The following is a 20010-nucleotide window of genomic DNA, read 5'->3' on the forward strand; positions in this document are numbered from 1 at the left end:
ACCTGCCACGCTGTCGTAGGCTCCTTTGTGCAACCTGGCCTTGAAGGAAGCTCCAGCCTTTTGCATCTTTTCAATAACAAGTCAAGCCAGGAACATAGTTATTGTGAAACAGAAGTTAGATTAGCCTCGTCTCTCGACTTTTGGACTCTCTCCTCTGAAAACCTTATAGGTACTCGGGGCAATAGTTGGGCCGTCTTGCTCACATCTGGATGTGTGAGTGACACTCGTGGCTGTAGTGAGCTGTGTGAGATTGTTTGCTATTTGGTAATGTTGAGCCTACTTGTAGCCAGCCCCGGAGATACTGAAGAATGTACAGGATTAGTACCCGATAAGAAGATCTTTCCTTAATTCTATAGCCAGATCTCTTCTCACGGTGATGAGAGGGCGTATTTATAACAAATCCGTGATATATAATTAGTCATTCGGCACAGGCACACAGAGCCAATGAAAGAAAGTGTAAGCATTAGGGATACAGAAAGAGAAGAAACTTAACTCTAGCCTCAGAAAAATTCACACATACAAGGAAATAGATGAGCAAAGAGGCAACTGCAATTCTCTGACGTTTTTTTCTTGTTTTTCTAAACCATGCTTTTTGCATTAAATAGTGCAAGTGCCTGGAATGCAGAGCACATTACTTTTATATTTATCTTCAAAGTTTTTTTTACTGAATAAAAGTATAGAATAAAGAAATATCTTAAAAGAATCCAGTTTTATCAGGTTTCCCCCTCCAATCTCGAAGAATATGTAAAAAAAATCTCAGGTGTTTTACAATTAAAGGTTATTTATTATGTACCTGTGGCTTATCTTGATAAAAGTTTATATATTAAGAAACATCCAACAGATAGAATTTGCCAGAGTGCAGCACTAAACACTTGTACTTGAAACAATCTTATTACTTAGTATCATTTGCCCTTTTTTACAGATGAGGAAACTGAGATATAGAGGAATTAAGTGTGGTGTCTAAGCTCACATAGTTGACAAATGTAGTACAACAATTCTATCAGGTCATTTTCATTTAGAAATTGTTTACCTAGATTAAAACAAAATACCTGTTTTGTTTTTTTTTTTTAAAAGATGAAATATGCCAAGGTTAAGTAGAAAAGGTGGATGACATTCATGAAGGCTTCCAACATTATAGTATGGCTAAACTCTTGATGAACAATAACCCATCAATAGGATGTGTGGAATACCAACTAATTGTTCTTCTGACCCAACTAGGCCAAGCATGGATCTACGAAGTTATAAAGATTGAGCTGTGCAAGTAACTGTCAAACAGCTCTTCTTTGCACAGGCTGGAAAGACTGCCCTTATGCAAATGAAACAATCAGTATTGACTGATAAAAGTGGAATAAGTGTAATTGAAAGCATTTTCAAAGCTATTTCAATGTTGAAGAGTCAGCTACACTTTAAGACATTTTCTTTAAAACATTATGATAGGACCAGGTTTTACAGCCAAGATTATACACATAATACTATATACATGCTAACCACATCTTTGTTCACAGTACCGCAGAAAAGCATCTCTTCTCGATGTTATTAAGTAAATGATCAATGGATTATCGAGGTAACTGTGGGAAGAACAGTTATTGAGAGAAGAGGTTTAAATATAGTTTCACTGAAAGCTGAGCAGTTTTTGTGGATTTCACATTCTTAGGCAAAACAATTCTAAAGAATTTAATTTGGGAATTACTGATTTCTCAGAGAAGTTAAGATAAAAGGTTAACATACATTTGGAGTTTTCTTCAGGATTTCGGTCTATGACTGATGAGTTTGTCAAAGCATAATGAGGGTAAAGGTGGGGTACCTCTGAAGCAGTTACTCTTTTTTGTTCCATGGCCAATGATCACATGTATTGGCTGATCAGCTGCCTTGCCAAAAGGTGAATCAATCAGTACAAAATCACAAATACTAATGGAAATTATATATTGCCCGTGCTCTACTAAAATATTAGAGCATCATAAAAGAAGATGCACTAATTATATAATTTAGTCTGTTTCCAGGCATAGGCTCTCCTAAAAGAGAAGAAAATATACTGTTGGTTATTCTAATCATATTGTCAGATTTTCCGTGGTGGAAACTAAAATCACCTATTTTTTGGTTGACCACTTTTCCCACGATGCTACCTTATTTAGCATATACTTAGGGGAAAATATAAAGGGTTAAATGTGGCCCACATTTGCCTGTTTTTATACTCATATGGGGAAGATTTAAGATTAATCTTCTGTTATAACTGACATTTCATTCACCTAGGTTTGGGATGAATCAACAAGAGTTATTCCAAACTATTGAACAAATTGTCCCAATGCAATCTTTCTCCATGGATTCTAAAGATAATTTTCATGATATAGGGCATTCTTAAATTACTTTGGGCTGTTCCTGTGCTTTTTATTGAGTCCATTGGTTTTTACATCTATTTTTTGGGATAACTATTTTTAGTTATTTTATTCTTGTAATTTTTAATATGGTAAGGAAACTCCCATTCCTCTTATTAAAAAAATTAGTCTTTATTTTTCCAGATTTATAATTTAACTTTGTCTTTTTCTTCAAAAAAGAATCTCACTAGGAAAAAAAAAAGAATCCCACTAGGTTTTTGATTGCATTTCCATTATGTTTATTAAATAATTTACTGAGACATCTTAACAATATAACCTCTATCCAGAAACATAGGTTTCTGTGTACCTCCCTTTGCCTTGTATTTTAGTACAGCACCTACCCTCTTCTGTTTATTTTTTGTTTTAATTGCTCTGCATTAGGAAACATTCAGATTTTAAGAATTGTACTTAAAAGTAAACATGTTCTGCATATCTAAAGCATGTTCAAACCTCTCCGCAGCTTTTAAAATAAAGTACGTGTACTTTAGTGCATGGACTTTATGATAAACAGTTTATATCTTTAGAGGCAAATCTATCCTTGTCATCAGGCATGTATCATATTTTGAAGTTTCTGCTGGGACTGGAAGCAGTTTTATATATTTAGTAAAATGTCTGTTCCCTGGTATTAGAGATATTTACATATGTATCTCTTTCCTTCAGTCGATTATGTTCTGAAGGGCCGAAAGAAATGTGATGAAGCACCTAACATGTTTTGGTTGGATTCCATTGAATTAGCCCACACTATAATTCTAAAACTATGATGTAGCTCACCTCCATTTTATTTATATAGTCTTACTTGTAAATATGTTGCACATCCTATTGGTCTGCCATGAGCAAAAATCTTGAAGATAGAGTACATGCCTTGTTTTAAATTTTTTTTTAATCTCTCATCTTCTTGGGCAGTCCCATATACTATAGGTATGAATATTGGACAGATATGGTTGAAAATGATTAGATAGCTTTTAAATAACAAAGCATGAATAAAATAGTGTTTTAAGTCGATTTTCTTGAAGAACCATAGCCTTTCTAAGGAATATTAATGCTGTAAATGCAACAAATGAAAACATTAAGAAGGTTGTTTTTGTTTTTTATTAGCTGTGCTGCCAGTTGATCCTGTTAAAGAAAATTATGTTCGTAAAGTGAGAAACTGCATTTTTTCAATTGCCTTCCCTACTCCTTTCAAGTCAAGAGTACGTCTAGTAGCAGTTTCAAAGGTTAGGCTTTAATTTTTCATAACACAAATACTTAACTCACTATAACTTTTGTCCAAAAAGATATTAATATTTGTTTCAGAGTTAAATCGTTAGTGTATTGATAAATGACTCTCTTTGTGTTTAAAGTTCAGACACTTGGAGAATGTCATTCTTAGAAATCACTTTTTGATACTTATTCCTAGAGCCTAATACTCAGGTTCACCTTAAAGTTATCTCACAAATAAAATATACTTTTGTGAAAAAAAAGGTAAATGAGTTAAGTTATTAAAAATAGGCTCTAATAACAAATTCTAAATTCTCTCATGATATAAATGAATTCGAGATAAAAATAGGACATTTACTTTTTCTAGTTCCTCTAAAGAATATGTGCTAGGAAAAATATTTAACCATGCATCACAAGAAATACATAAAAATTTTAGAACTATCTAATAGAACTGATTTCCCAAATAACATAAATAATCATAAGAAGTATGGTACATCTCTTAATTAAAAAAAAAATCAATGTATTTTTGGAAGAGATTCATTCTTTTAATTTTTTTTCTTCCATGGAGTCTCTTAAAAATTATTAAAGGATTACTTAAGTTTGTAAGAAGGTATATTTTTTCCTTCCTCAGGAAGTTCTAGAAGATATTTTGGACCTTGATTTATCTATCTCAGAAACAGATGCTTTTATCCAGCTTGTAAGTGGTGGAAAGATAGTATCTGGATCCATTCCACTGGCTCACAGATATGGTGGCCACCAGGTAAGAATAGCATCAGCATATCATCCCTTATGCAAATATCAACAGATGGTAGAAATGCTGTCCTATTAGAGAAGTTATTTTGTATTACTTTCTCTTATGTTGTATATTGAGAATTCAACAAGGTGTTTGTAGAAGAACGTGTCATATTTTACAGATTAGCTGATTTGATTTCTTGCTTTGATAAAGCTAGAGTCTAAGTTTCTTTAATGGAATTGAGAAAACTGGGGCAGCACAAATGTGAAATTTCTGTGAATTATGCTAGAGAACTCTTTCAGTGAAGTTTGGCAAGAGATGTAGACAAAATCAAGTAGCGCGATGAGTCAGTATAAAAGCCTCATAGGTAATAATTTTGTCAGGAGAGCTATAAAGTTTTAGAACTTCTAGAAACTGCTAGAAATTAAACCAGGATTAATTGGGGGTGTTATATGTGCTGAAGCAATTAAGAAGACACCTTCTAGAAATCAAGCAAGATGTGGAAGCAAGTTCATATGTGGTATCTGACTAATAAAAAAAAAAAAAGCGCAGGACCAATTGTTGAAATTCCTGTGAGCTAGATAAGATTAATTTAACACTGGTTGTTTGGGCCTGGTTTACTGAAGCATAGATTTTAGGACAAGTAGCTAAGTATAATAGAGAGTTAGAGTAAGGATTAAGTTAGGAAATATATGAAAAGTGCTTCCACAATAGCTATTATAATAATGATTAATATCAAGCCTTGGTTTTTGTGGTAGTTAATTTTTTTCAGATTTTTATTGCTTTCATTCTTCAATTTCCAAGAAGCAAAAGTAATATAGAAGATAAGAAACTAAGCTAACATAAGCTAAGAAGCAAAGTGACTTGAAAAGGACTCTAAGGGCCATCTATGACCAACCTGAATTTCAGTGTCTTGATCTGTAAGGTATAAGGGTTGACCAAGATCATTCCAGGACTTGGGAGAAATGCTGTGACAAAGAAGTATGCTTTATTTTATTTAACACATCATTTTCCAAACATATTTAACTGCAGGGTTTTGTGGTGGTTCTGTTTTTAAGAAATAACTATTAATGTTTTCCTGAATTACGCTTCTCAGTTTAGAAACTCCTGGACTAGATGATCCTTATGGGTTTTTATACTCCTGAATATAGGATTTCATGATTCAAAAGCCATTCCCATATAGGTTAAATTTATTAGATAGCATTTTATATCGGTAGTCATATGTACTGTGAAGTACAAATACAATCCTTCAGCCCTGCAGAGATTTTTTAGCTTTTTTGTACATTTTTTGGTAGTAGAGTAAATTAGATTAAGCTTTTTGTCAGTTTCATGTTTCATGTTTTGTTTCTTCTCCCCGATTTGAAATTACATGTAAATATTTATAAGGATGGTTTTGCCTTTTCGAACTTATAGTGTAGTAAATGATTTCTCTTTTATTAATGGAGAACTTTTTCTGTTTCCCCTGATTTCACTCCAAGCTCTTGGTTTGGGATAATGTTTTGTCAACTTTAGAACTTTCCAGAATATGCTTACAGCACCTCTCAGACTTGTGCTCTTAGAGGTATTCCACAGCTAAAATCAATTAATGGTGGTCCATTCCTAGTTAAGATGAAAAATTAAAATACTGGATAAATTTTTCTCAATTTTATGTTTTTCTTCCAGAACTGTAAATGTTTTAATATTCCACAGCCGTTTATAGAACTCCTTTTATGTGCCAGGAGCTATAATGGTGAATGCAACCTGTTCCCTTGGCTCAAATTGCTAATACTCTGGGGGAGGGGATAGATAAATAAACAAATTCCAATAACATCAGGTTATAATAGAGTTAAGTATAGGAGTTACGGGCATTTACAGGACCACCCTCCTAGTCCTGGAAAGTCAGAGAAAACTTCATGGTAATGTCTATGTGGAAAATGGAGTGGTGTCTAAATTAGCAAATAATTGTTGGCAATAATAATAATAATTACCATCTTTTGGGCATTTATGAATATTGGACATAGTACATCATTTTGCATCTATTAGCATTCATTCTTACAACAGCCTGGCAAGTGTTATCTTGTTTTACAGTAATGAAAGGTCAGTCTCTGAAATGAATTAACTCACACAAATTTCTAGTCAGTAAGTGGCATAGCTGGGAGTTGAACAGCCTCAAACAAATTTTGACAGAAAGATTTGGAAACAGTTAATTGTGGTTCAAAAGCAATTTTTTCAGGTACAAGTATATTCCTGATTTTATATTGTATATGTATAATATAGGCAAATTTTCTAATAAATTTAACTCATTCATATTCTAGGATTAAATACATCAGTTCTAAGTATTCTACACCTAACTAACTTGGCTCAGCTATAAAATGATGAATTAGTTATAGGTTATAAATTTATATTTTGAAAATGAATTTTAATTATGTTCTATTGATTGAATTTTATTTACACCTAAATTAGAGTTGTTGACGATTATAATCCCCCAAATGCAATACTTCATTCTTAGTTTTGACAAAATAACCTTGGCTATAAAGTTACTATGAAAGCTATATGGGTTAATAAACATGACTGATTTTCCCTTTTTCCCTTCAGTTTGGGATATGGGCAGATCAGCTTGGGGATGGAAGAGCCCATCTTATTGGAATTTACAGGAACAGGTACCACATGTTTCCTTGTAGAGTAGTGTTTCCGCTGAATATTAACATGAATCTTCTAATGCTTAGATTTTTTTTTTTTTTTGAAGGCAGGGTGAAAAGTGGGAGCTCCAATTAAAAGGTTCTGGAAAGACCCCATATTCCCGGTATAGTTTTTTTTTATTTTATTTTTTTTACTAATCTAAACAAATATTAATGTCTTAATTACCATTGAAAATCTTTTTTATCTTATTTCTCATAGAAATGGCGATGGCAGAGCTGTACTTCGTTCCTCGGTGAGAGAATTTTTGTGTAGTGAGGCTATGTACCATCTTGGAATTCCAACCAGCAGAGCTGCAAGGTAACGCCTCTTTTCTTGAAGCTGACTTTCAGGACTGGATCATGTCATCTCCTGAAACGTGTCAGTAAATGGAGCAGATAAGTCTGATAGCATGATTTTTTTAATCATTTATTTAAAAATCATTTATTTCTTATAGTTTTAGGTACTCCTTGGTAGCTTGCTCGCAATTCAAGTGTAACTTTAATTGTTCGATTCTCTCATGTTCCAGTCTAGCTGGAATCATTTATTTCTTATAGTTTTAGGTACTCCTTGGTAGCTTGCTCGCAGTTCAAGTGTAACTTTAATTGTTCGATTCTCTCATGTTCCAGTCTAGCTGTGAGTGATGACGAAGTATGGAGAGATCAGTTCTACAATGGAAACGTTGCGAAAGAACGAGGTAATAACAGTTTTCAGAATACCTGCATAAAATAGACCAAGCTCTTAAAGAACAACAGATATCGGACATCTTGTCAATCTTCTTAAAAAAAATGACCCATGCTTCTTCCAGATATTTCCATGTTATGATATTATCATAGAATATCCTTTCCCACATCCTTACATCATTAATCCATCTATTTCCAAAAGCAGACGTCTAGGAGGTGAACAAAAAGTGTTTATGGACGGCTGGCAAAATGCTACGAAGCCAGTTTTGTCCCAGGGGAGCGTCCGGCCTCCTCTCAGAGCCCGGTTGCTCTTACTTCACGTTTAAGTTCAGTTAACTTTTTCCTCAGCCTTTAGTAAGATAGAAATAAAAAATTAGAAGGGGAATGAGAAAATGTGCTACGGAACAGCAAAAGGGAGAGAGTGAGAGAGACTTGACTCTGAATCTCTGGGGATTGAGGGGACCTGAAAATCGATAATAAACACATTTCATTGCTTTGAACATGGAGCTGTGAAGAAGTACTGCCAACCCTGCCTGCTTTACTGGGTCCCGTGGACATCACTGTGTCGTGCAGCATTTTTACTGACTCTCAGTGATTCACCAGGAGCACATTTTGTGTTCTTTATATTTAGTGCATAATATGTTTTGATAAGATTTTCATAACAAAACAATCCCCTCCAGGGTATTCGTGCTTAAGGAAATTAATAGTTATTTATCTTTGTGGTATCTCTCCCCTTTAATTTCATCTGGATAAAATGGATACTATTGCACATGGGCCTATAATAGCTATTTAGGTCTTTTTGTGCATGGTAATTGGAAATGAGATTTCAACCACATACTGTAAAAAATATGATGGGTATAACACTATTTACTTTCATGGCTGTGACATATATATTATTAATCTGAATTCCAAAACACAATTGTTTCAAATGATCCCAAGTATTTCTCATTTTTAGGTCATTAATAGAATTTCCACATTTAAGTCTTCACATAAATACAGATATTTCGATTGTGCATTTACCTTAATCCTTGCCCGGCAGCCACTGTGGTACAGCGAGAAAAGTGCTGGGCAAGCAAAAAGCATATGTGAAACCTAGAACTGGCTCTGCGGGAATTGATTTGTGACTTTGAGCACATTCTGGCCTTGTTTCTCTAAAATGAGGGTTTAGATTAGATCATACCACCTGTGTCTTTCAGTGCTTTCAACATTCAGTGATTCCGTGGTATTCAGTAAATAGCAGGAAGTGTGTCGAAGGACAGCCCTCACCGGGCGGGAGCTTTGGCACCTGGGATAGCCTTCATCTCAACATCTAAACACTCACAAGCACAGCATTCCTTGTGAGAAAGAGACATGAATTCTATTTCTTAATTATATTACTACTGTCTGTAATCAAAACATAAGGCAGCAGTAGAAGGCTGCAAACCCAGACACAAAATGCGTAGATTCACTTTATTTCTATAATAAGTTAGAACATATGCAAACATTTATTTATTGAAGTTAATTCTCAGGTAGTTACACAAACGGAAGGCACTTACAGGGACTATGCTATAGAAATAATTCACTAATTCTCTATTTCAGGATGAGGGACAGGGAAAAGGTCACAATTGAGGAGACAGTGAGACTCTGATGTTGGGAGCCTTACAGTTTAGCTGAGCAGCCCTCAGCTAGGTTGGGGCCTCAGTATTTCTGAAAGGATTGTGATTCTTAACATTCTAATTGGTTCAGGCTTCAAGAAATAGAGAAAAATTCTTGATCTTTTCTAAAGTGTAAATTAGTTGATTTTCCAATAAATTCAGTTACTGTATTCTTTTTTATCAAAATAATTTCATATTTAAGGAAAGCATATTATGCTATATTTGCATAGTTTGAAATAGTTTATGCTAAATTAAACACTTCTTTTCCAGGTGCAGTAGTGCTGCGTGTTGCAAAATCGTGGTTTAGAATCGGATCGTTAGAAATTTTGGCTCATGATAGTGAACTGGATTTACTAAGGTTAGAAAATGACATTTAGAACAATGATAGAATGCAATTAAAAAAAAAAAACTTATTTATCTGCTGGGAAGTTAAAATATTTTTGGTTTTCTTAACAAGTAAAACCAAAAATTTCAGTTAATAAATATTTTTAACACTTGCTGTAAGGCCTAACATCATGTGGGTTTTTTAGGAGTCTAAGAAAGGGAGTAAGTATAAGACCCAGTAGACCCTTTTCTCAAGAAATTTTTTATCTAGTATGCAGTCCAGTTGCAGTTGGTGGCCTCTATGCCACTCAGAGACCTGGGTGGAAGTGAATCAAACTCCCCAATTCTGTACACTCAAGAGGTCCACAGTTTCCTTCCAACTTCTGGTGTGTCTGTCTTGTGTCTCTTCATTCTTAGACTTCAGTTTTGACATCTGTGTGATGCCCATTTCACACCCAAAAACAGGATGAAAAAAACAACAGACTAAATTTACACAAAGCATTTAAGAACAGAGAGCATCTTACCAAAAATTTCTAGAGACAGAGGAAAAGCTTCAAAAGAGCGAGATCAATACATTCTCCCCCTTGCGTCGTGCAGGACCGTTCCCACCATCCTCTGATATCTTGGTGCATGAGGTATCTGCACAAAATTCCATCTTCGTCAAGCAGACTTAGCAAGACATTTCTTCAAACGAAACATTTCCTTCTTTAAGAAGAATTCTGTTTCCATTTGTTAAGATGACACAGTTTTAAAAAATCATTAGAAATATACATATAAGGAAAAAAATTCTCTTAGGTAAACTAGAATCATTTGGAATATGGATACAATATCCACAAAGAATACGGGGAGAAAAGAAATGAGAGAAATGAAAGAGCAGACCAGAGAAGTCCTCCCACTTGACGTAACTGTTCTCTGAGTCTCTCATTTTAGCAAATGTTTACTGAGCTCAGGGTCATCCCGACTTGTTGAGAGAGTTGTCTGTTCTCACTGGGTATTATTTCTAACGTCTCATTGGTTTTCTGGGTCACTTCTGTTTGGATTCACCATGTCACTGAAATCGTTCCATCTGGTAAAGTTATATTTCACTTCTCTCTCTGACCTTTGATGTACATTGGTGAACACTTCATCTTTAAAACACCCTACTGGCTAACGTGACTGTATATGTGTGTGTGTGTGTGTGTGTGTGTGTGTGTGTGTGTGTGTATATATATATATATATGTATATGTATATATATATATGTATGAATGAGACTATATATGACTATATATGACTATGTATATATGTATATATACATATATATACACATATACATACATCACTTTTTGTTTCCCAAATGCCTGAAACAGTTCTTGACACATAGGCAGTTATTAAATGATTAAATTATTGAAAAAAATATTAACAAGCTCTAATTCACTCCTATCGTTTTGACTGGGTTTTAACAATTCCTAAATCATATCTACAATCCGCAGTTTGTTTTCTGGATTCTCTCTTATCCAGTTCAATAAACACTAGTAGTTAGTCAAACAGCTAAAATAGTCTGTTAAAATTGGGAATAAAAAATATGATACATACACAACTCAAATAGTTTAACTTCAGACATTAGCCAGTTTTTTCTCATCTCATTAGTGAAAGCTGCGCGACCTCCATGCATACTTTGTCATTTTATCTTTATACTTTTTATATATTCCTATTATTGCATGTGTTATGTTGGAATGTCCTTATTTCTTCATGTGTTTTTCTCTCCTAACGGACTGTGTGCTCTGTGAGTGCGGGTCTGGGTCTCGTTGGTCTTTCTGGCACCTATTGTATCCAACAGGGCAGTAGGTACCCAGGGAGGTTTATTGAACTCATCTGAATCTGTAATATAATAAGATGGACTCTAATATGATCTCAGAAACACATTTCAAGTTTTGACTGGTATTGAGGAAATATTTCTCTGTGGCTTTTTTGGAAGTATAATCTTATTTTAATGAAGAAAATTTTAAGCATGAATCTAATGAACTCATGGATGACAAGGACGGAATTAGATGACTGGATATTCAATACTGTATTCTGAAGAACACCAATGCTCTCTCCTTTTTATCTCCAGGACATTATTAGACTTCATCATACAGGAACATTTTCCCTCAGTAAATGTCAAAGAACCTAATAGATATGTGGTAAGTTTTTAAAGAGAAAGAGCAATACTGTTTTCTCTCATCGTCCTTCTAACATTAGCAGCTATGACTTAGAACTTAAAAAACTACAGTTATGGAAAGGAAACGTAGAGAACTGTGAACATTTTGTTAGAGGAAGTTAAGATGAACCACTTCATAAACGAGACATGGATTAAAAAGTTGTTTTGTCTGAAAGATGAAAGAAAGAACAGGTGCTACTATATCCTGACTCTGCATTATTTTTTGAGCAGCGTTTGTAACTTGGTGACATATATTCTTTTCTCATATATTAGAGATACAGCTATTTCTATAGTTATAGTTCTAAAATAAACAATATATAATAGGATAATGTGATTTTCTATTCATTTTTTTGTGATTTTCTTTTCTTGTGGAAATTTTTTGATCTTCATAACTCTTTTTCATTCTTTTAATGGTCACGCAGAAAGGAATTCCATTATTTTTCTTGGTGACTCATTTCAAAGTTTAATAGTTTATCTTGCCTACATTTAACTCCCTTGTGCTGAAATCTCATGCTTTTCCTTCTGTCATTGGACATGGAGAAACCTGATCATAATACTATGTTTGTACCTTTTACATATTATTTTTGGATGAATAATCCTACTCTCTTCCATTTTTTTTTTTTTACACATATAATTTCCATTCCTTTAGTCATCTTTTGGCCCACCTTTGAAACCTTTCTATGTTTTCCTTATGACTTCTCAGAAGATCCTAAAAGAGTGTATGTTACTGAAAATCTGAAAAGTTTCTAAATTTTATTTTTAGGATTTTTTTTCCATTGTGGTATCTGAGACGGCACAGCTTATTGCCTTGTGGATGTCTGTTGGTTTTGCTCATGGTAAGGTATCATATTGATGTTTCGTTTTCCTGATGAGAAAGTAGAATTAGTTTGTTGAGGCAGATGACTTCTTTTTTGTGTATTTCAAAATACTCCTGCCAGGGAGCTTAACCTTTTTAATATATGAATTTGTTTTTAGCAACAAGGAAACAATTTCCTCATGTTTAAAATGGTTTTGAATGGAACACAAAATAGAGTAAGGATCATCTTGTGAGTGTGTATTATATTTGGATCTCTCTAAAGCTATTTTAATAATCTTATATAAAGCACTACATTCTTATGATAAAGAATTAAAAATATACAGATGTGATTCTGTGTTCCATTCTCCAGGATAATCATTATTAACCACTTCATATCACTTCTAGACTTTTTTGGATGGTATTCATATGTCTCCTATGAAAACAGCAGGGCTGGCTTGTGAGTATTTGAAGCCATTCACTATATCTGGTTGTATTGGAAGACATATCTGCCTGAACTTAGACTAACTGAAAAGCAAGTCACATATATGCTAAGGTCTTTAGATATATGTAAAAAGGGGAATCCTACATTGCAAAACTTCTTGAAATCTACTTTAATCATCACACACATACTCTCAGTAGCTCACTTGGCATGGGATGGGGAGCAAGGTAGGTGTTTCAGAGTTTTTCACTATTATAAACTGTGCTACAGTGACCTCTATGCAGCTATTTCTTTGTATTCTCGAAGGTGAGATATTGAGTATAAACTCCTAAAAGAGGAATGGCTGGATTAGAGATTCTGTACATTCAACATCTTGATAATCAGGGCCATCTTGCTGTGAAAAAGGTTGAAATTCTTTGTGTTGGACACTGTGCCATCATGCCCAAATATATTTGGCTGGAGTATCCTACCCCACACTCTGCTCTATCCAGGAGCCCCCTCACCTAGGAGGTCACTCTCCCCCCAAAATTGCAAATGGGCTGTACCTCATGACTGTCCATGGGGGTATGTATCCATATTTTCACCTTTTCCTCTTATGACCTTTGAAAATTAATCTTATTTCTTCACTAGTCTCAATTCCATTCCAAATAATATATATATTTTTAAATAAATGCTAGAAATCGAGAATGAATAAGAGGAAGTTTCATTTCTTAGAGCTTTTGTTCCTATAGCATTTGAAATTTTTGGGAAAGGTAATATAAAACAAAAGGCTAAATTTAATTTTAAAATATAGTTTTAATATATATTAAGCTATTTGACTGCCAGTTAAACTTTCAGTTGATAATCTAATTTTGTTTTATTCCTAAAACAAATGCATTTCCATATCCTTTTCTCTTCTGGATAATTTTATACTTTTAAAATATGCTTTACTATTTTATTTTTGTGTTTTTGGAATTTTTTGTTATTTTAGGTGTTTGTAATACTGATAACTTCAGTTTGTTATCCATTACAATTGACTACGGTCCATTTGGTTTCATGGAGGCCTACAATCCAGGTATATATGATTTATGTATATATATGTATATAAATATGCCTTATTTCACTAAAAATCATCACAGATTTAGATACAGCTAATACAGTGATGGAGTAGTAGAAAGAATTGGGTTCATGCATAAAAGGTTCATTTTATATGGTACTCAATCTTCCAGGTGCTATGGGGATACAATAATGAGTTCTTTGTGACCTCTGCCCTCAGGAATTACATAGCAGAGAAGAGGACACGAAGGATAGCAGGGCATATGTTTGTCAGACAGATGCGGGTTTGAGTTCTGGCATCTAACCCTTAATGGCTCTGTGCCCTTGCACGAGTTCCTTAACCTCTCACTTTACTAACCTATGAAATGGAGGTAACAACATTTACCACGGGAGGGGCCAGAGCAGTAGACGACATGCTACTTAAGTTGGAGTTTGAAGTAAATGTGCGATGACCTAGAAATTCTTGTAGGTTAGAAATATATTCTTCTATTAGGCAAATATTTGCATTTTAGAAGATTTTTATTATGTATTTATATTACTTTTGAGTTAAATGTTTACTGTCAGAAAGATTTTTTTTCTAATAAATATAAATTTATTAAGTTTAAATACGAACTTAAAAATGAGGAAAGAAGCCATTTATTATAATTATCCTCACTGTGTAGTGATAGTATTTTTGTTTTAAACAGATTTTGTACCAAACACATCTGATGATGAAAGAAGATATAAAATAGGAAATCAGGCCAATATTGGGATGTTTAATTTAAATAAGTTGTTGCAAGCTCTAAACCCATTACTGGATCCAGGGCAAAAGCAGCTGTGAGTAAATCCTTAATCTACTAATTCTGTGTGAAAATATATTTGTATAATGATCATTTTTTGAAAAGGAAGAAAGTAAAATTTTAGAAACCATCTTATTATTTAGCTTTTAATAATGATGGCATTTCAAACTATATATTATTCTCTAGTGCAGTTTTGGCTTTTTTTCCAAAGCTAGCAGGATAAAGTATTTTCCTATTTATTGCTTTTTAGATATTGGAAAATTTCAGTTTATTTCTTCTTTGATCCAGGGGTTATTTATCACTACTTCTTTTTTTTTAAGTTTTTTTTTTTTTTTTTAGTTTTCAATTACAGTTAACATTCAATATTATATTAGTTTTAAGTGTACAGCATAGTGGTTAACATTTATATAACTTACAAAGCGATCCCCCAATAAGTTTTGCTACCACCTGAAACTATATAGTTATTACAATATTATTGACTATGTTCCCTAAGCTGTACTTTACATCTCCATTACTATTTTGTAACTGCCAATTTCTACTGCTTATTCCCTTCACCTTTTTCACCCAGCCTCCCAACTCCCTCCCATCTGGCAACCATCAGTTTGTTCTCTGTATCTGTGAGTTTGTTTCTGTTTCGTTTGTTCATTTATTTTGTGTTTTTTAGATTCCACATATAAGTGAAATCATATGGTATTTGTCTTTCTCTGTTGGACTTATTTTACTTAACATAATATCCTCTACGTCCTCCATATTGCTGCAAAGAGTCAGCTTTCATTCTTTTTTAGGGCTGGGTAATATTCCATTGTACATATGTACTACCTCTTTACCCATTCGTCTTTTGTTGGAGCATTTAATCCATTTACATTTAAAGTAATTATTGATAGGTATGTAGTTAGTACCATTTTATTGTTTTCTGATTGTTTTTGTAGTTCTCTGTTCCTTATTCTCTTGTATGTTGATGACTTTCTGTAGTGTGTATTTGGATTCCTTTCTCTTTATTTCTTGTATGTCTCTTTACAGGTTTTTGCTTTGTAGTTACCACATGCTTCCCATTTACCAAGTTATGTTTATAGCAGTCTATTTTAAGTTGATAGTCCCTTAAGTTTAAACACATTCTAAAATTACTGCCACTTTACTCACCCCTTCCACCTTTATGTTTTTGTCATTATTTTTTACTTCTTTTGAGTGCGTTTGTGTGAATCTCTTAATTTACTGTTTTAATTACACATGGTCTTCCTACTTTTGCCTTTTAACCTTTGTACCAGCTTTTGTGTTGATTGATTCATCGCTTTTAGTATGTTTGCCTTTGTCAGTGAGAATTTTTTTCTTTGCTATATTTTCTTATTCATATTTTTAATTATTTTCTTCTTCTACTTTAAGAAGTCCCTTTATCATTTCTTGTATTACTGGTTTGGTGGTGATGAGCTCCTTCAGCTTTTTTTTGTCTGTGAAGTTCATTATTTTTCCTTTGATTTTAAATGATAGCCTCATTGGGTAGAGTAATCTTGGTTGTAGGTCCTTGCTTTTTATCACAGTTTATCATACGGATCCTTTCTGAACTGCAAAGTTTCTGTTGAGAAATCAACTGACAGTCTTATGGAAGCTTCCTTATAGATAACTAATTGTTTTTCTCTTGCTGCTTTTAAGATTCTCTCTTTGTCTTTAACCTTTGGCATTTTAATTATGATACGTCTTGGTGTGGGCCCCTTCGGGTTCATCTTGTTTAAAACGCTCTGTACTTCCTTTGCCAGATTAGGGAAGTTTTCAATGATTATTTCTTCAAATTGTTTTTTAATTCCTTGCTCGCTCTCTTTTCCTTCTGGTACCCCTATGATGCAAATGTTGGTATGCTTGATGTTGTCCTGGAGGTCCCTAAACTTTTTTAAAAATTCTTTTTCTTGATGCTGTTCCTATTGAGAGTTTTCGCTATCTTGTCTACGTAATCTGCTTCATCTAATCTGTTGTTGATTCTACCTAATGTATTCTTCATTTCAGTTATTCTATTCTTCATTTCTGGCTGTTTCTTCTTCATCTTTTCTATCTCTATTTTTATGTTTCCTATCTCTTTGTTGAAGTTCTCACTAAGATCATCTGCTGTTCCCCTAAGTTCATTGAATATCCTTATAACCAGTGTTTTGAACTCTGTATCTGGTAGATTGCTTACCTCTATTTTTAGTTCTTTTAATTCTTTTTCTGGAGTTTTTTCCTGTTTTTTCATTTGGGACATGTTTCATTGTTTCCTCTTTTTGGCTGCCTCCATGTGTTTGTTTCTATGTATTCGGTAGATCTGCTAAATCTCCCATTCTTGGCAGAGTGTCCTTTGGGGCCAATGCAGTAACCCTGTTCACCTAGGTGCCCCAGGATTGTTCCTAATGTGGGTTGTATGTGCACTTCTGTTATAGTTGAGCCTTGATTACCATTGGCACATCAATGGATGGGATTGACCCTCAGGCTGACTGGCTGTGAGGACTGGCCATGACTGCAGACAAGCTGTTGTGCAAGGGCTGACCCCATGGAGTGAGATTCGCTTTAGTGGGGCTCTGGTGCCTGCTGAGTCCATGCTTTGGTATTGTTTGTGGTGTACATTGGGTGGTGCTCTGGTGTGTTCTGAAGCCGGCCATCAGGTGTGTTGGTTTGGGGGCCTCTTGGGAAGGGGCTCCCACACAGGTCAAGGTCAGCCACTCCTGTTTGGCCCAGGGCCACCTGGTAGGAGCTACAAAGTGGTCTGTGGTTGGTAGTTGCCCATGTTGGGCTTAGAGGCACCTGGGAGTGGTTATACTGTGAACTGAGGCCAGCTGCCACTAGCGCCTAGGCTTGGGGCTGCCTAGCAAGAGGCACAGGGGACGCTGAGGCCAAAAGCCACTTGTTTGGGGTTTGTGGACCTTTTAGATATTTTAGGAAAATCTGCAGGGTGGGCCTCAGCTGGCCACTTGTGCGGATTAGCCTCTGAAAGAGTTTTGGGCCAGACATGTGAATTAGGTAGGGCAGGGTCTCAGAGAATCACCAGGGTGGGACGAGAGCGGGGTCAGCCAGGTTGTTGGAGACTCAGAGTTGGTGCCCCCCTGCACCTGCTGGCTGTGTGGGGGAGGGCTCAAGAAAGGAACAGTGGTGCCTACCATCACTTTAGTCCTGGAGAGCACTGCTCCTTCAGCCCTCACCTTGAAGCCAGATAATTCAGTTCCTTCATGTATGTCCCTGGCACTCTTCAAGCCACTGTCCCCTCCCTGGAGTCCAGGTTGAGTGCTTGTGAGTGAGTAAATCTGTGCTCGGGCCCTTTAAGAGGACGGCTAGGTCTCCTACAGCAGCCCTCCATCTTACCTGATGGAAGCCCCACTGATTTTCACAGTCAGATGTTGTGGGGACTCTTCTTCCTGGTGCTGATATTCTGGGCTGGGGAGCCCAGTGTGGGTGTGAGACCTCTTACTCCTCAGGGGGACCGCTATAGCCAAGATATCCCTTTATGTTACACGTGGGTATGGAACCAGCCCGTTTTACATCTCTATCCCTCCTACCAGTCTCAGTGTGGCTTCTTTATATCCTTAGTTATAGGAGTTCTGTTTAGCTAGTTTTCAGATAGTTCTCAGGGTGGCTGTTCTATAATTTAGTTGTAATTTTGATGTGGTCTTAGGAGGAGGTGAGCACAGTGTACCTACTCTGCCATCTTGGCTAGAAGTCTGTCACTGTTTCTTAATTTCTAAGTAGTTGGACTTATTTTGTCCATATTTTTATGATCAAAGAATGTGTTTAGTAGAAAAAACGTGTTAATGTTTCTTTATGGTAGGGCCATGCTGTACTCAAGAGTGAGGGCCTGAGGCCTTGCTCCGACCCTGTTAGTTCTGCCTGCCTTCTCCAGGCCCCAGAAGCTCCTGGGCCCAGGATTATGTTAAGATATTTGTTAATCACTGGGCATTGAACTCCTTGAGAGAGTTCACATTTTATTCATCTCTTTGTCACCAATGTATTTGCTAAGAGATAAAACATATTTCTCGTCACACTCTGCATCTTCCCCACTGCCCCCCGCCCAATCCATAATTGACCATTCTCAGTATACGAGCTCAAATGGAAGGCAAGGCATATAGTGATTTTATTAACCCCAGGTAGCAAAATATTACTATAATACGATAAAAGTTTTATATTCCATGTATGGTTTCCTTAATTTAATTTAAAACTATATTGATAAGACAGTCACATGGTTCAAAATCAAAGTGATATAAAATGATATTCTTAAGCAGTCTTCATCCCACCCTTGTCTCCATTAATTTTATATTCCTTTTGCCCTGCAAAGTTTATTCATTCAACAAATATTTGAGGTGATCAGTATGTGCCAGATACTGTTCTAAGTGGTAATGGGACAGCAGTGAATAAAACAGCACAATAATTGTGCTTTCATGGTGCTTACTTCTGGGGGGAAGAGAGAGTCAATAAACATAATAAATAAGTTGTATAGCATTTGAGAAGGAGATAAGTACTATGGAGAAAAATAAAGCAAGCAAAGCAGTGGATGGGGGTATAAGGAGGGAGGAAGTGTTTGCAGTTTTAAAAGGCTGATCAGTAAAGAACTTGAGCAAAAGCTTGAAGGAGTCACAGGAGCGAACCATGCAGATATCTGGGAGAAGAGTGCTACAGGCAAAGGAATGGCCTGTGCAAAGGGCCTGAGGTGGGAGTGTATGTGGGGCGTTAAAGGAACAGCAAGGCCAGTGGGTCTGCAGTGGAACGAGCAAGGGAAAGAATTGTAGAAGGTGAGGTCAGGAAGGTAAACAGAGTGGATCTTCAAACTGTGTTAAGTTTTGTATTATTTAAAATACATTTAAGAATACTAAGAAATAGAAACTTAATTTGTTTAAAGATGGGTTCAAGGTTAAAAGTTTATTTTTTATGAAATATTTCACTTATTTTCATACTTTCAGGCAAGTAAAATATTATTGTATGGGGTGAGGCATTTGAATTGCATTATTTTGGGTCTAACATGATTTTAAAATCACACCAAAAAGCCCATTTATATAACTCTTTGGTATTATACAGACATATCAACATTTATCCTATAAGCTAATTATATATAGTAATGTTTCAGGAGTGACCTAATTTGATCCATACTGTATACACATCTTTGAGACAGTAAATTTATATTGATAGTTTTCTAAGATATGATATATAATTAATCACTAAACCAGAATCAGTAGCATACA

The 20010-nt window shown here is 35.2% G+C and overlaps 1 protein-coding gene across 1 annotated transcript in view; it reads left to right on the forward strand.

Moving 5' to 3' along the window:
* Positions 1 to 3: 3 nt before the first annotated feature.
* The window catches only part of LOC105299339 (UPF0061 protein Bcep18194_A5209-like), a gene marked incomplete at its 5' end in the record, with an annotated part of 31735 nt that continues 11728 nt past the window's right edge, over positions 4 to 20010 (forward strand). The window contains 13 exons of the mRNA XM_011371023.2: positions 4 to 169; positions 3468 to 3586; positions 4201 to 4329; positions 6877 to 6941; positions 7028 to 7084; positions 7180 to 7278; positions 7587 to 7654; positions 9545 to 9632; positions 11689 to 11758; positions 12539 to 12611; positions 13981 to 14064; positions 14732 to 14861; positions 18105 to 18297. Of these exons, the coding sequence (XP_011369325.1) occupies positions 4 to 169; positions 3468 to 3586; positions 4201 to 4329; positions 6877 to 6941; positions 7028 to 7084; positions 7180 to 7278; positions 7587 to 7654; positions 9545 to 9632; positions 11689 to 11758; positions 12539 to 12611; positions 13981 to 14064; positions 14732 to 14861; positions 18105 to 18297 (1341 nt within the window). The remainder of the gene's footprint in view (positions 170 to 3467; positions 3587 to 4200; positions 4330 to 6876; positions 6942 to 7027; positions 7085 to 7179; positions 7279 to 7586; positions 7655 to 9544; positions 9633 to 11688; positions 11759 to 12538; positions 12612 to 13980; positions 14065 to 14731; positions 14862 to 18104; positions 18298 to 20010) is intronic.

Source organism: Pteropus vampyrus, unplaced genomic scaffold (genome assembly GCF_000151845.1).
Source record: "Pteropus vampyrus isolate Shadow unplaced genomic scaffold, Pvam_2.0 Scaffold180, whole genome shotgun sequence".
NCBI classification, from domain to species: domain Eukaryota; kingdom Metazoa; phylum Chordata; class Mammalia; order Chiroptera; family Pteropodidae; genus Pteropus; species Pteropus vampyrus.